Genomic DNA, 16,219 nt, shown 5'->3' on the forward strand with positions numbered 1-16,219 from the left:
ATTTATTTTTCGTTTAATGATCAGTTTGAAATACATTGGAAATTTTATCTGAATGTCGCACGAGATGTGAAGCCACCTTCATTAATTTTCTATTTTTGGTCTTATTGCATTCTAAATTAACAGGTTTTAGCCTAGAATAGACATGCCTCGCAACGAGCTATCAATTAATACTTCTCGTTTGACGTTTTAGTCAAAATATTATAAGATGTTTTAATTTTTTAAATTAAAATTATTTAAATGTGACCAAGGTTATATAGAAAACACAACAACATATTCAACATAAAACAAATATACCATCATAATATACTTAATGTTTTATTTAATGAAACTAATTTGGTGTTATTTCACATATACACATATAGGTTGGGTATCATGAAATTAAATTAGCTAATAGATATGCATATCCAGTTTCCCTCTACTAGAGCACATGGTGAGTCCTTAATTGGAACGGAAGAAATAGTTTTGGAGGGGCTGTGGAGAATTGAACAAGACCATATAATATTTTTGTAAAAAAAATTATGTCCTATACAAAGTTCCAGAACTTGGCTCCACAGTCCATGCCAGGGTTCTGCCACAGTCATCGTGATAACCACGATTATCACGACTAGAAAACCGTTTAAAACCACGATAAATTGCATACAGCTAGGTTCGTAGCGAAAGATTCGTGCATGCATGCGTGCAGGTTGCTTGCCGTGTCTAAAATACCTCTTGATCTCTCTCGTCTGTTCTTTCACTTTCGACATGATCAATTGTCAAAGGTTCGAATACACACAACATACATATGTGAATTAATATAATTCAGACATGCGGCTACTGTTTTTTCTCCTTGTTCATCGCATAATTAGTAATGGGCGACGCTACTTGAAAATTCTCATTGTCTGAACATACACCAAATTACCAATCAGTTAGCAAGCTAAGCAAGGTACGTTGAATTTGTAACAATCAGTCACCTACCTCACGTCCTGACAAAGATTTGAGCCTACTAGTAGATGTAGATTTCTTGTTACAAGTTGCCACGTCACTCGTGCTTGTTTCGTTGTGCCATAAGCCCAAGAACTTTAATTTCAGACTGAAAAACAAATGGGCCCAACAAAACTAGTGCTTCGATTTTTCAGGGTTTTTTTTGTGTTAATTGCTCCAGCCCGGCCCAAACTGATCCAAGCACTTGGGGGGGGGGGGGGATTTATGGCCCAGGAATTATAAGAGCTCTTAGTTGAGCCGACCTAATATTTAGGGTTTATTGACTCCGTTGCTATTTTCAACCCATCTAATTTTTAATCTCTCTCTACCTCTATTCTGTCTTGGTACGTCATGGGTCTCGTATGTTAGTCACCCTAGCTACCGTTGGCCTCACCCCCGCTCTTCGGCTTTCCCAGCTAAAATAATTAACTTTTTGCCACTTATATTTGATTATAACAGATTTGTTACTAGACCCCATGTCATAGACACATAAGGATCCACATGTTATAGACAGTGAGTGACAAATCTATTATCGTCCATTTCTAAGAGTGACAAAAAGTTAAATATCCCTCCTAGCTAGGACGCCGACGCCTCGCGTGCACGCCTGCTCTTGGGCTTCACAGTCAGACTTGGCACGATAAGTCCAAAGCGACACTTGACCGATGCACAACTCATTTTTCTCAACTTCTCTAAATAATCTCATCACAAACACAAGCCACACGCCATAAATAAATATTTTTATTATTCTTTGCTAAATCCATCCTTTCGCTTATACTTATACTTATACTTATAAGCGAAACATTTAAATTTTAAAACATAAATTTAGAGTTAATTTTGATGTTTTTATCATTGTTTATTTTTTCAATCTTTACTTTTAGATTGCTAAGAACATGTATATAAAAAATTAATTATTAATTATTTTAATCAATAATAAGTTTTTTTGCTTATAATAAGCAAGACGATGACTCTAAATGAAGCATCAAACTAGAACCAAATTGATGGTACATTAACCAAGTGAATTGTACTTTAGGGTTGTTTTTGAAGATTTTTGTGTTTACACAATTCATGTGTTCCAAACAACTCATCTGTGTTTCCATGTTTTTAATCATCTGCTTCACCATCCTAACTCATCCGCGTTCCAAACAACTTGTATTTATTGGGAGGCAAAGCAAGTAGTTGATTCAGATCATCTCAAGTAGTTAATACTACAAATAAGATTTCTTTGGCATTGACTACACAAAAGTCAACAAATATCTAATGAATATAGGTATGAATATCCTATTAGTGTCAAGTACTAGACATGAGAGACTGAACTATTTCATGAGCACAACAAATTAAATAGAGTATAACTCTAACTCTCCAAGAACATAATCTCAAGTCACACAAATTTCATATAAAGTATGTAGTTCAAATTCTTAATTCCCGTAAAAAGATAGGAGTACTCGTTTTAAAGAACTTAGATTGTTTTTATGGGATTTAGGTGCCGCGGCCGGCTGGTTAAGGCAAGGGCAACGAGAGAGGCGATTGCTTACACTAAAACTTGTGCAGATAAGCCAAAGCAAAGGTCTATAGTGGAAGCATATACTGTGTTATCGTTGTACATGGTTTTCAAAATCAAAGATGCCTTTCTCAATTCATTCATAAGCTAGTAATTTCTATGCAGGAGTTAGAGCTGAAGCTCATTCTTAGATGATAGATCAAATGCAGGTTTTGTTCTCTCTCTATTCTATGTATACCAATGTTACTATGGGTTGGCTATTAGCTAATTAAGATGATATTGTTGTACATGTCCTTATACAAATGTGGTTGGTGCTTCAACGTTATGTGATAAGTAGGTGAAATAGCTATAATATTTTATACTTTGATGCTTGTTGAGTTTGATATATTGATGTATGATTTCATGTACTTTGTTTTCTCTATTTTTTTAGCTTAACCATATTACATCGTAACCAAACACATCTCAATAGCAAATCTAAAAAGTAGTAACCAATAATATGGTTGGACAATCTATACAACGGTGAAATAATCGAATAAATTTTAACGTCTTGCAAAACATACCATTAATTTTAAAAAACCATTTTTTCAACCCATCAATGTAAAAGAAAAACCATATCATAAATTTATCGTAATAGATGAATGTTCAAATATAAAACACCAAAACACATATATAATTGACACGTAGCACTACATAATGGAGGCAAGCAGTTGGATCATCGTTGCATTCAAGTGAACAAGGCGCAGCTGGCAGAACAAAAAGATAAGCACAGAAACCCTCCTCCATAGTTGACAATCGCAGCAGTCAACGGATAACGAAGCGAATATCCCATCTATCCGTCCGCCCAGGCGGGCCCACCCCGACGCGTGATCGATCCTTTTTCCTCTCCGGTCGCCGCCTCCCTCCCTCCGCCGCTCTCTTCCCCCCACTCGCGCGCTCCTCCCAAATTCGAAGCCCCGAGCAGCCGGCGACGAGGGCCATGGCGGGCGGCGGGAAGGTGGCGTGCGCGGCGTGGATCCGGCGCCGGGAGGACAAGGCGACGCGCGTCTTCGCGGTGTACGGGCGGGCGGCGGCGGCGGAGTCCGCCGTGGAGGTGCTCGGGTTCGACTCCCAGGACTGCTCCCTCTCGTCGGAGCCTCTGGTACGGGAGCTCAGCTGGTCGCTGCTCGGTGATTGATTCGAGACTGGCTCGCTGGTTGACTCTGGATGAACTTTTTTTTGTGTGTGTGCTGCTGCTGCAGGCGAGGGCGGTGCTCGGGGAGGAGCCGGGCGACGCGCCGCGCGGCATCGCCGTACACCCCAGCGGCGATGAGCTCGTCTGCGCCACGGCCAAGGGTTGCAGGTCCGTGCCTCCACTATTTCCGCTTTGACTGTTTTTCCGGAATTGTTATAGCTTTAGTTCGGAGTTTTATGGGTAGATTTCGAGCTAATGTATGCGTGTAGTGTCATAAATTTCGGACTGTTAGTTCGATTCAGCTGATTTGAGGGCGGTAATCCATTAATTGTGATGCCTGAGCTGGTTTGGTTGGTAACTGGCTGGATTACGTAATTTATGAAGTAGTCTGAATTGGTCTGTTCAGACCACAGAGTTTTGTGTTATATATAGGTGGCTAATTATGTTTGGAGTGTTATGGTTTTCTGTGTTTGTTTGATTACTAACTGTTCCAGGAACCGTTCAATTAGGTCTAGCTTCAGATTTTCTATAAAAAAGCTTGGCTTGGATTTGGAAATCTTAAAATAAAAGGGTATTCTAGTGGATCTTTTGTAGGCTTGACTACATCGATGAAATGATCATTAGAACTACACCTACGCCGATAGAATTAATGCACAGTATATAATTCCATGCCGTTTTGCACTTTTTAGTTTTGATTATGTTGTTATCAAATCCTTCTATCTTCACTGTTTAATTCTTCTCTCTTTTTCTGTTCTCTTTCACTAATACTAGGACTTTATAATTAAACACATGTTTAAATTTTAAACTGCAGGCTATTCAAGCTGATTTTTGAAGAGTTCACCGTTCGACTTCTTTCAAGGGACGTTCCATCTCTTGATTCTGTTGGACCTCAGAAATGTCTTGCTTTTAGCACAGATGGTGCGAAATTTGCCATCGGTGGTGAGGTATCAGATTGCACTATCTTGATATTTGATTTCTACTGATCAGTTTTTTTTCCTATTTGGTGATTATGTGTTTCCATTATGCATTTATAAACTCTCAAGAAGTATATGTATATTATTAGCAACCATGTTATTTTAAGCACAAATGCACAATATCCATCTAATGGTTCACTTCTTTATGGTCTGATGCTACTTTCAATGCATTTTGTTTGATAATGCTGCTCTTCTTGCCGAACTTTCTTATACAAAGTCACTCCTAGTTTCTCACAATTTTTTTAATTTTTTTTATCACTATAGGATGGGCACCTCAGAATATTTCATTGGCCAAGCATGAATGTGCTTTTAGATGAACCCAAAGCTCATAAGTCCTTCCAAGACATGGATATCAGGTTAGATCAAGTGCAAATATAACAATTTTCCTTTGTTATCTGCAAAATAGTACCAGAGTACTTCGTCGTTTGTTGAACAAACATTGATGCAAATGGGAACAATAATGTAAGCATTATCTTAAGAGACAAACCGAGAGCATTGATAACGTAGTAGTAGTGGTGATCCCAACCTTACAAACGAAGCATTGTGGTCTTTGGCTTTCACCCTGTGCTTTATCGAGCATTGACTTTCGCATTACTTCTACTTTTCATCTTGTAGCTTAGATTCGGAATTTTTAGTTTCCACATCGACTGATGGTTCTGCAAGAATATGGAAGATAGATGAAGGGGCACCACTGGTCAATTTGACTCGATCTTCGGTATTATACAATAATCTTATGAGCACCATATCCCCTTCTTGAGATAGCTGAAGCCTCAAACTATTCCCACTTCCTTTTTTTTATGCAGGATGAGAAGATTGAATGTTGTCGTTTCTCTCGGGACGGTATGAAACCTTTCCTGTTTTGCACTGTTGCAAAAGGTATACTTTCTATTGACGTCAAGAACTAAATGTATGCATATGAGACGATTTTACTACATATATGCTCATCATTGGAAGTTTGGAACAGGTAACAAAGTTGTAACTGTTGTTTGGAACATAAGTGATTGGAGTCGAATTGGGTACAAAAGACTTCTGGGAAAACCTATCTCCACGCTTTCAGTTAGCATGGATGGGAAATATCTAGCTTTGTAAGTATATATAAATACATGTGATCTTGTCATACTGAACTGCAAGTATATAACTCCATTGCATTTTTCTATGAAATATTTATAATGCCAATTTGAAGGGTAACATGCGCTGCTTTCTCATAGTAATTTCACTATCTTGTCCTTTTTTGAAGAGCTTAACAAATTTACACAATCGCATTTGTGATTACATGTTCACCTTGATATCTAATGTATTAACAACTTAGACAAGAATAGAGAATTACTCTGGTTGAGTGTGTTGCATAGCTCTGAAAAATGGAGAAAAAAATAGTTACGATAGTGATGGTATCAGCTGGAGCAATGCCTTTTTCCCTAACAAATATGCAGTGCTTATACTGTTTAACATATTCTAGACTTCAATTGCTTGTGATGTATTGCTGTACCAACAAGGGAGTGTATTCGGTATTTCTTTCAGAGGAAGCCATGATGGTGATTTTTGTGCTGTGGATGTAAAGAAGATGGAGGTTTCTCACTGGAGCAAGAAGGTGCATCTTGGTTCCCCGGTTTCCTCAATTGAATTTTGTCCCACTGAAAGGTACTTGAACACCGTAAGGATGGCATGTTTATCAGCATCCTGATTCTTATGAACTGCTAGTTTGTTGTACACTTCTGTTGTCCCATTGATTTCATAGGGTAAATAACTAGGTTGGTACCATTGCTTAGTGTTCACTGCATGTAGGTGCCATAGTGTCAGCTATCAGAGTTCCATTCTTATAAATCTAAACTTCATAGATACTTAGATTGGAAATGCCTATGTATCAATGTATGCCTACAAGCTGCACTGACAATTGACATGCATACCCCCTGAGGATTTGAATATGAAGGTTCATCTTTTCCTAAACTTTTCTTTATCCTACCCCAACTCTCCTGAAAATAATGCAAGATAGTATCGTGTCCCTCCTGTTTGGGTTGGGTAGGGACGGCCCTCATGCACTTCATTTATTCATGCAAGTTATGTTTGCCTCCTGAAACTAAGGGGTTGTTTAGATGGGGCTAAACTTTTTAGCCCCATATCACATCGGATGTTTGGGCACTAATTTGAAGTATTAAACATATACTAATAAAAAAACTAATTCATAAATGAGTGGTAATCCGCGAGACGAATTTTTTAAGCTTAATTAATTCATAATTAGAGCATGTTTACTATAGCATCACATAGGCTTATCATGGACTAATTAGGCTCAATAGATTCGTCTCGTGAATTAGTTCAAGATTATGAATGATTTTTATTAATAGTCTACATTTAATATCTATAATACGTGTCTAAATATTCGATGGGACAAGTGACTAAAAATAAGTTACTTGTCCCAAACACCACCTAAATGTACTGTCCCTCACAAATCTTCATAGTGCCTTTTTGTTTATGTTACTAACTTTGCGCCTGCTGATACCACAGAGCTGTAATCTCCACATCGCATCAGTGGGGAGCAGAGTTGACAAAGCTGAATGTTCCTGCTGACTGGAAAGGTATGTCTCATCAAACGCTGCTTGGCCCTACTGTGGTATAATTTACCATACTAACCAAATCTTTCTCTGTTTTTCTTCTGCAGAATGGCAAGTCTGGCTCATTCTCATATCTCTCTTCCTAGCATCAGCCATCCTGTTCTATATGTTCTACGAGCGCTCTGATTCCTTCTGGAACTTTCCGATGGGGCGGCATCAGCCAGCCAAGCCATGGAATGTCCTGAAGGAGTCTCCTCCAGTTCCTGAGGATAAGAACCCCTGGTGAAATTATCTTTCAATGTTGTTTATTTCATAAAGGAACTTTTTTTTTACCAGCGTGATTCATGTTGTACCATTCAACTTGTTCACTGATCTGACCACGTCAGTATTTATCTAGGGAAATCACTATGCCACAGTAATTGGTGGTCTGATGGTGGTTATGAAAATGCCATCGACTGCCAATGAGACGTTCAGTGGCATTTTTCAGTCTATAAAACCTTGCAGTGGGATTTGTCCACATGCCTATTTTCCCCCTTCTCTGTGGTAATCTATAACTGAATTGGTCAATGTATTTTGTATATGTGGTTTGGAAATGTGAGTACAAGTATATGAACTCTGCTTTAATTAAACCACTAGCAATTGCTAATTGAAGGATGTTTTTCCTTGAATTCTGATTTTGATTTGAGTAAACAGTATTGCAATCCTTAAGCTCATGCATGGTACAACTATAGAGAACATATCATTAGGCAACTAGAGGTCTATAAACTGACCATGCGTTTTTGAACCCCCACAATCAAAAATAAAACATAATTTATTAAATATACCAGTAGAGGTCTAAAATCAACATGGATGCTGATGTGGGTCTCACTTATCCTCCCCCTCCGCCTTCTCTTCTTCCTTACTGAGGTTGAGGACAACCATAATAATTTCATAATTGAGGATAATTGAGGACAAAGAATACATATTATGACATGCCCCAACTGCAAATCTGAATGTGTGATCATTTGATTGGACCCGTGATGAGGAATCTCCACACAAGAGGCAACTGAATCTCTCTTATGACTACTCCTTCTGTTTTATAATGTAAGACTTTATAGCCTTGTCTAGATTTATATCGATGCTAACAAATTTAGACATATATATAAATTATATACATTCCTTAATAGATGAATAGGCAAGGCTAAAGAGTCTTACAATATAAAACGAAAGTAGAATAAATAAGGGATCAACGGTCAACATATTCCACTTCTAAGGGTCTGTTCGGCAATACACTTTACTAATTTCTACTCAATCGGCTCTTGAATGGTTAAACGATGTGTTTTTTTAAAAAAATATGAAATGCTTTAAAAAATAATATATTTTAAGTTTTTAGCTAATTCTTAATTAATTATGTGCTAATGAGTTGGTCCGTTTTGTGTATGTGGGTGGAGAAGTTCCCAACCTACCTTTAAACATATCCTAAGTTAATTCTTTTCCTTCTCAATTCTTGGTCCACTCCTCTCACAAAGAACCAAAGAAAATATTTATATGTGCAATGTAATTATGAAATCAGTATCAATTTTAGACTGGACAAGCTTTTCATGAGTTTGGACACATTGTGTCCTTTCCATCATGGAACTGCCACTCAATTTTGTCTCTTCTTTCGAAGGTTTGGGTGAAGAGTTAAGGGCCATGTATTGTGGTGGAAGGTTCAAATAGTAGTTCTTCTTTCTTCTTTAGACACGGATCTTGAGATAATTTGATGATACATCATATTCTTGCTTCTTGAATAGTACTCTATTCATTCTAAAATGTAATTATTTATATGGCTGGGCTAAAGAAGTATGTGGAAATGATTGTATTAAGATTATGATTAATTGAGAATATAACATGTGTAAAAAGAATAAATAAAAAATGGTCGTGATTGGTTAAGGTGAGGATGCAGCCGGAAAAATAGCTTATTTTGGAACAATGGCATAAACATTTTCGTTTGCCAAGTGGTTGTTATCTTTGTAATTGTCTGTATCTTCCACTGAAGACCAAAGTGCGTTATATCTTTTGTTGTCTTGTCCAGATGTCCATGGCTCTCGAGAAGATCGTGCATGGTTATACTCTACAGAAATGTTTCAATGATTGCAGCGTCTCTTCCATGCCTGAATTGCCAGGAGATTCGTATTGCTCTTGTTGTACACTTGTACTGTTGCTTGTACGTGTAATTTTCCCTCTGATCGGTTCATTGGAGAACTTCTGATCCGGTTTGGCTGGCGAATTGTTCATGTCAGGTCTTGTACGTAGCATATCCATGGAATCACTTGCAGTCAGGAAATTCACCTACAGTTTTTTTTCTTATTGTAATCAGTGTACCTGTCAATACAATTCATGGAAGAGGTTAACTGGAAACTGGCACTCCATCTTTTATTTATGTTTATGCTTGTAAGCCAAAATTTGAATTTTTAATCTTAAATTTGAAGTTGATTTTGAAGGTTTTTCACCGAAGTTTATTTTTTAGCATTGACTTTTAGCTCGCTAAGAATATGCATATAAAAGGTTTATTTATAAACTATTTTTGTTTGTAAATATGTCATGGTTCTTGCATCTGCAGGTGAGTTCTTGAAAGTTTGGTTTGTTTTCCGGTGGCTTTTCAAAAGCACTCTTCTATCATACTAACTTTGTGCAAACTGATTAAACGAAAGTCAATATACTCCATCCGTTAAATAATTTAAGCTAGAAAGATAAATTTATTTTCAGATAGAGAAAGTATTTACGTGAAACAATCTTAATATATTAAAATTGGAAGCTACTCTAATTTTCTGACTGTAATTGGGTAAAATAGCAAATCGTGGCCTTCTGCATGTTTTTTTTCATGTAGGATTGGTCGGTTTTGTAGCCTTGTAGGCATAATTGTCTGATATCAACAATTAAAATAGAGAAAAAGAATACTGCAAGTCTTAAGTTTTCATGCTTAGTGTCAGTCGCTTTCTTAGGGTTGTTTAGTTTGCAATTTTTTTTCAAAAACATCACATCAAATTTTTAAACACATATCTGAAGTATTAAACGTAGTCTAATTACAAAACAAATTTCAGATTCTGTCTGTGAATCGCGAGACGAATCTTTCGAGTCTAATTAATCCGTCATTAGCACATGTTGGTTAATGTAGCACTTATAGCTAATCACATCCTAATTAGGCTCAAAATATTCGTCTTATGATTTCCCTCATATAATTAGTTTTAATATTTATGATGTTTAATACTTTATTTAGGTATCTAGAGATTCGATGTGATATTTTTGAACTAACCATAATCTGAATTAGGTTACACACACGCAACCTGGGGAATTTCAAATCTGGCCGTCATATCTAGCACTCTGTCAGAGGTCAATGAAATTACAGTGATCTTATCTTGCAGGCATTCTAGAACCTTGTAATGTTGTGTCCAGTTTTAATAGTAGTAGATGGATTGATAAGAGAGGCTAAATAAAGCTGTTGGGAACTTTGGATCTATATGCACTGGCCACCCTCCAATTATGGTATTCGTTTTTATTTTTTTTCAAAAAACCATCTATCATATTGTAAATCCCAAAATCTGGGATATTTAATAATCTCTAAATCTAGGTAGCTAACTGTGCGGATTGGAAGATAAGTTTTATACAAAAGCTAAGCATGTATATGAAATCTAATTTTACTTTCAAAACATAGATAGGACTCAAATCATAATTACAGAAACAGGAGATAGGAGTTGTGTATATCAAATCTAATTTCATTTTCATCTAGCCATGTGCAACACTGCAGGCCCTTAGCTATATATTTGTGCGAGTCTACGAAAGGAATATTCTGGTCAAGATTAACTAAGAAATGACTGTACTAAGCATGGGCTGCAGAGAAAATGAAAGGAAGAATTCAAAAAGAATTTTGACAAATTTTGTTACTAATAATCTGATATACCTTTTACGACCAGACATGCACTAGCTTTTAATTTATTTTCAGGCTGAATACACGACCCAAAAGATTCTAGGGAAACCACACCTCTACTATCAGATTATAAGATGATAAGGTCTAGTGATACAATTTGACACTTGACACATACGGCTTGGGCTTTCAATGTTTGAGTGGATAGCCTTTTCTCTTGTCTCAGTTGAAAAGATAAAGGGATAATTTCAAATTTACCACTACTTTAAAACATTATTACAAAACTGACACTAGAAAATTATAAAAATATCACTAGAGCTGTTATTCGAGTGGTATCTTTGCAATTTATAAAAAAACGAGTGATATCCTTGCAATTTAGAAAAAAACAATTATAAATTTATAAAAGCCCCAAAGATAAAATGATCTCTTGTAGCATTGTCAATTTGACATGTTGCGTTTCTCTCTCTCTCTCAAAAGAACAAAACAAGAACATCATTACGTAATTGAGTAAGAAACAAACGGTGAAGACGATGACGAGGATGATAATGACTTACCTTTATATAGCACAATCATCGTAATATATGTAATACTTTCCAAGCAAATAATATTTGAGGTTACCATGACTTAGCAAATATTGAATTGGGGTACTCTGCTATAGTATGCCGTTTGCTCCACTTTTGTGTAATTTATTTAGTTAAGAATTTAAGGCGCTAGCTAGACAGTTGAAGTTAAGATGGAAAGATCTTTATACTTCTCAAGGATAGCAGCGACCTTTACCTTAGGGCTCCTTTCCTGATTCCTATAGTTTGATTCCTATGAAATTACTAAAAGTTTATGTTCAATTCCAATATTCCAAAGTACCAGTCTCCATTTCAGGGTTGGTTCTGAACTGAACAATTTAGTGCATCAGTACATGTAATTCTTGAAAAAAGAACATTCAATAATATATAGAAATTCAACCAGATGGCATGAAAGAGTCAACAGATGAATGGATAGATGATATGTTATCTGGTTTCATGATAATATTTGAGGGTATAAACTAATAAATTAACTATTGCAAAGTTGGTAGGTTGTTTTAAAGAATTATTTTAACAAACTTATGTATACAAAGGTTTTTTTTACTAAAGTGTTACCGTTTAGGAGTTTAAGAAATGTTCCCCTAATATTGTATAATCTATAAGAGGAAAAGCACGTGACACCCGGTACAACTGGACTCATCCAATTATTCACTTTTGCATTATACTATATCAAAATAATGATCTTCAGATGATCTATTATGTTCCATGCGAAAATCGCCAAGTAAAATTTCAGCTTATCAGTTGCCAGTGCAAATTTATCAAAATCACACAAATCCTCGGTTACACCTTATCTTTTGGTTTTTGTTTATGCTTATAAACCAAAATTTGAATTTTTAACTTTAAATTTGGAGTTGATTTTGATGTTTTTCATTATAAGTTATTTTTCAGCTTTGGTTTTAGATCACTATGTACACTTATATAAAAGTTTTATTCATAAATTATTTTCTGTTTGTAAATATGCCATTTGCTTTTTTTTTCTTTCAAAAATCCAAAACACAACCTTGATCCCTCCTAACAGTCATAATCAGATGTATGACGAACTCATGATGCATATCATTATGTCAGGTTCACGCTCATCAATCCTACTGAAAATTTAATAAAAAGGATAAAAATGTGGGAATGCAGCAAAAGACAGGCATGACAATACCTGAACTCTCAAGTCAGCAAAGGCTACTCCTGTAATGCTGGTTTGGTAGCAGTCCAACCTTGTTTCCAAGAAGGACGAGGCAAAGAGCAGCAAGGATTTAATATCTAGGATAACAGAGACCTGGAGACCAAATAGTCTTAAAGCTAATAAGATGCTGCAATAATACTGCAAAGACGCTTATGCTTCAAGTCATGCAGGTAGTCAAAAACCTAACTACCACAGCAGCAGCCAGGAAAATGGTACTAGCAGCAAAGAAATGCAAATCTCAAAAAGAAGAACTTTGACAATTTGTTCTATCATGGAATGTGCAAGCTGATGTCACATATAGCTGGATGGAATTACAGGTTTGCACACATAGGTTACATGGCTATGTATCCTAAGGGGGGGGGGGGGGGGTGTTATGATAGAAAAAAACCAAATGACATATTTATAAAAGAAAAATAATTTATGAATAAAAAATTTATGTACGTATCTTATGGATCTATAAGCCAAGATTGAAAAATAAACTTCGATGAAAAAACACAAAATCAACTAAAAATTTAAGGATGGAAATTAAAATTTTGGCTCGTAAGGATAAGTATAAGCGAAGCGAAAAGTTTCTCCACTTTTCTAAAATACTGCAATCCTTAGAACGTTTGTTTTCTCCACCGTTCTAAACTCAACTGAAATCATGACAATTTTTTTTTGAAATGGATTGTTTACTCCAACATTCTAAAAAATATATATTCTTAAGAAAACCTTTTGCTACCGTATTACTTAGACCACTTTTTTCAACCTATTTAACAAGCTCATTTCTTTAAATATTTAATTTATTGTTATATATTGTCAGTTAGATAATCTGCTCAATAAACTGAGTCAAATGCTACCTGAATTGCAAGAATTTTTTATTTAACTTCAAAAAAAATGTAAGTTAATTAGGAGTTAAACCTATTGTCTCACATTTAGATAAAGTAATACCATTACACCACAGCCATTACATCAATGTACACATGGAAATAAATTGAAAACAACACAGGACGAACCCACCTGAATGCAACACATTAATTAAGAGCTACTAAAAGAAAAGAAAACTCCATGGTGATTATACATCACAAGATGGCCAGTCGATTAGTTAATTAATGGTCCTGAAATCTCCATCTACACAATAAAAAGGACCAATAAACCACCTGTAGTCTAGTCTGTAGATATGGGCGTCTTGATCCATAGCTAGTCCTTTGGTTAGGTGGCCTAATTAATCCTTCCTACTGGACCTAATCGTCTCTATCACTTCCTCGGTCCACATAGGAATTCATTTTTAATTTATCTCACGTATACATATATAAAAGCTTGCGTGAAATTTATTCATGCGCGAGCTCCGAAATAATTGGCCTTAGGGGTGTTTAGTTGGTGAAATGAAAATTTTTGCGTGTCACATCAGACGTTTGATCGGATGTCGGAAGGGGTTTTGGGACAAGAATGAAAAAACGAATTTCACGACTAACATGGAAACCGCGAGACAAATCTTTTGAGCCTAATTAATCCGTCATTAGCGCATGTAGGTTACTGTAGCACTTATGACTAATCATGTACTAATTAGGCTCAAAAGGTTCGTCTTACGATTTCTCACATGACTGTGCAATTAGTTTTTAGTTTTATCTATATTTAATACTCTAATTTAAGTGTTTAAAGATTTGATGTGATGTTTTTGGGTGAAAATTTTTGTGAACTAAACAACAAAGGCTGAAATATTATTCCATTGTCTAAAACAAATATATAAAAGCTACTCAACCTATTCTACAATATAAGAGATTATGCAAAGTATAATGGTACAAATTACGTCACAAAAGGATAGTAGGTGAAGAAATAAAATAGTACAAAAATTAATTGATCTGAGATAAAGAGATAAGTTAGTAGATGAAGAATTAAATTGTACAGAAATTGATTGATGAAAAATAAAGTACTGTTTCAGGATTGCAAAATTTCTTATATTACATGACAAATGTGAATGATATATTAACTTATATTATATATGGAACCGAATGAGTACAGAGACTAAAATATCCTTTGCTTTTCCAAATTGTACTACATTTGTTCTCTATTTTTTTCTAACCCAAAGTATATGTTCTTTTTTTTACTAATTTTAGTATAATGATCATATAAAATTAAAGTCTTTGTGGACACACAACATAAGTAAATGACGTAGTTTTGTCTTTTTGTGCTAGGTAGGACCCTCGTTTGGACTGAACTGGACTAAGACCCCCTGAAATCACTCAGTTAACCCTGGCAATTGCCAGATTAGAAAGGACATCAAAGCCAAACTGATGGCCCATCTTTCTTTTTTCTATATTAAACGTGCTACAAACGCTGGATGCTTACAACACGTACAAACTGTATCTGATAGCATGGGACACATTATTTTTAGCTACCTCCCTGGATTATTATCACGGATTATTTAATCGACACCATTAGAAAAATACATTTTCTAAAAATGTTAATCTTTTTCAAATACATAGTTTACTCTTACATTATTTTTATAATTAAGTGGATGCTTTGTGTATTCACCCCATCTTTTAGCTTTTGGTTATGCTCATAAGCCAAAATTTAAATTTTTTAACATTAAATTTGGAGTTGATTTTGATGTTTTTTCATTACAGTTTATTTTATAGCTGTTGCTTAGATCGCCATGGATAAGTATATACAAATTTATTTGTAAATTATTTTCTGTTTACAAATATACTGTTTGGAATTTTTCTTTAAGAAACCTAAAAGATGACCCCTGCCGAGAGAAGTTTTATTATTGTCTTCCTTTTATATTATAAGGTTTCTTACCCTTGCCTAAATTCATCAATTAATAAATGCATATAATATATATATATATTATATTATATATAGATTTATTAACATTCATATGAATATAGGCCAGACTTCTTATATTATGAAACTAAGGGGGTGTTTAGATTGAGAAAAATTTTGGGAGAAGTGTCACGTCAAATGTTTGACCGGATGTCAGAAGAGTTTTTTGATACGAATGAAAAAACGAATTTCATGGCTAGCCTGGAACCGCGAGACGAATCTTTTGAGCCTAATTAATCTATCATTAGCACATGTTGGTTACTGTAGCACTTATGGCTAATCATGGACTAATTAGGCTCAAAAGATTCGTCTTAAGATTTCTTCTGTAACTGTGTAATTAGTTTTTTGATTTATCTATATTTAATGCTTTATTTATGTGTCCAAAAATTCGATGTGATGTTTTTGGAAAAAAAATTTAGGAATTAAGGCCTTGTTTAGTTGTCAAAAAGTTTCTCAAAAAACATCATATCAAATCTTTAGATATTTAAATAAAGCATTTTAAATATAGATAAACTAAAAAACTAATTGCAAAATTACGTAAGAAATCGCGAGACAAATTTTTTAGACTAATTAGTTTATAATTAGCCATAAGTGATACAGTAACCAACATGTGCTAATGACGGATTAATT

The 16,219-nt window shown here is 35.2% G+C and overlaps 1 protein-coding gene across 2 annotated transcripts; it reads left to right on the forward strand.

The window, feature by feature from the left end:
- The first annotated feature begins 3,261 nt into the window (after positions 1-3,261).
- LOC102709294 (SEC12-like protein 1) lies at positions 3,262-9,562 on the forward strand. 2 transcript variants are annotated; one of them, XM_015839859.2, is made up of 11 exons: positions 3,262-3,596; positions 3,697-3,797; positions 4,441-4,573; positions 4,868-4,959; positions 5,219-5,318; positions 5,407-5,479; positions 5,568-5,688; positions 6,122-6,241; positions 7,103-7,173; positions 7,257-7,431; positions 9,203-9,562. In XM_015839859.2, coding segments are annotated over exons 1-11 (1,149 nt in total). In that variant the 5' UTR covers positions 3,262-3,434; the 3' UTR covers positions 9,204-9,562. The 2 variants fall into 2 exon arrangements, with proteins under 2 accessions (XP_015695345.1, XP_006658347.1); XM_006658284.3 differs by lacking the exon at positions 9,203-9,562 and having other exon boundaries at positions 3,264-3,596; positions 7,257-7,817.
- Positions 9,563-16,219: the final 6,657 nt, after the last annotated feature.

This window comes from Oryza brachyantha, chromosome 7, assembly GCF_000231095.2.
Source record: "Oryza brachyantha chromosome 7, ObraRS2, whole genome shotgun sequence".
NCBI lineage: Eukaryota > Viridiplantae > Streptophyta > Magnoliopsida > Poales > Poaceae > Oryza > Oryza brachyantha.

What these genes read in the sequence shown, in the direction of transcription:
- LOC102709294 (XM_006658284.3), top strand. Translation starts at nt 3,435, where the DNA reads ATGGCGGGCGGCGGGAAGGTGGCGTGCGCGGCGTGGATCCGGCGCCGG. An exon ending in GCCACGGCCAAGGGTTGCAG is followed by an intron (nt 3,798 to 4,440) that starts GTCCGTGCCTCC and finishes TTTAAACTGCAG; the next exon opens with GCTATTCAAGCTGATTTTTG. An exon ending in TGTTCCTGCTGACTGGAAAG is followed by an intron (nt 7,174 to 7,256) that starts GTATGTCTCATC and finishes TTTCTTCTGCAG; the next exon opens with AATGGCAAGTCTGGCTCATT.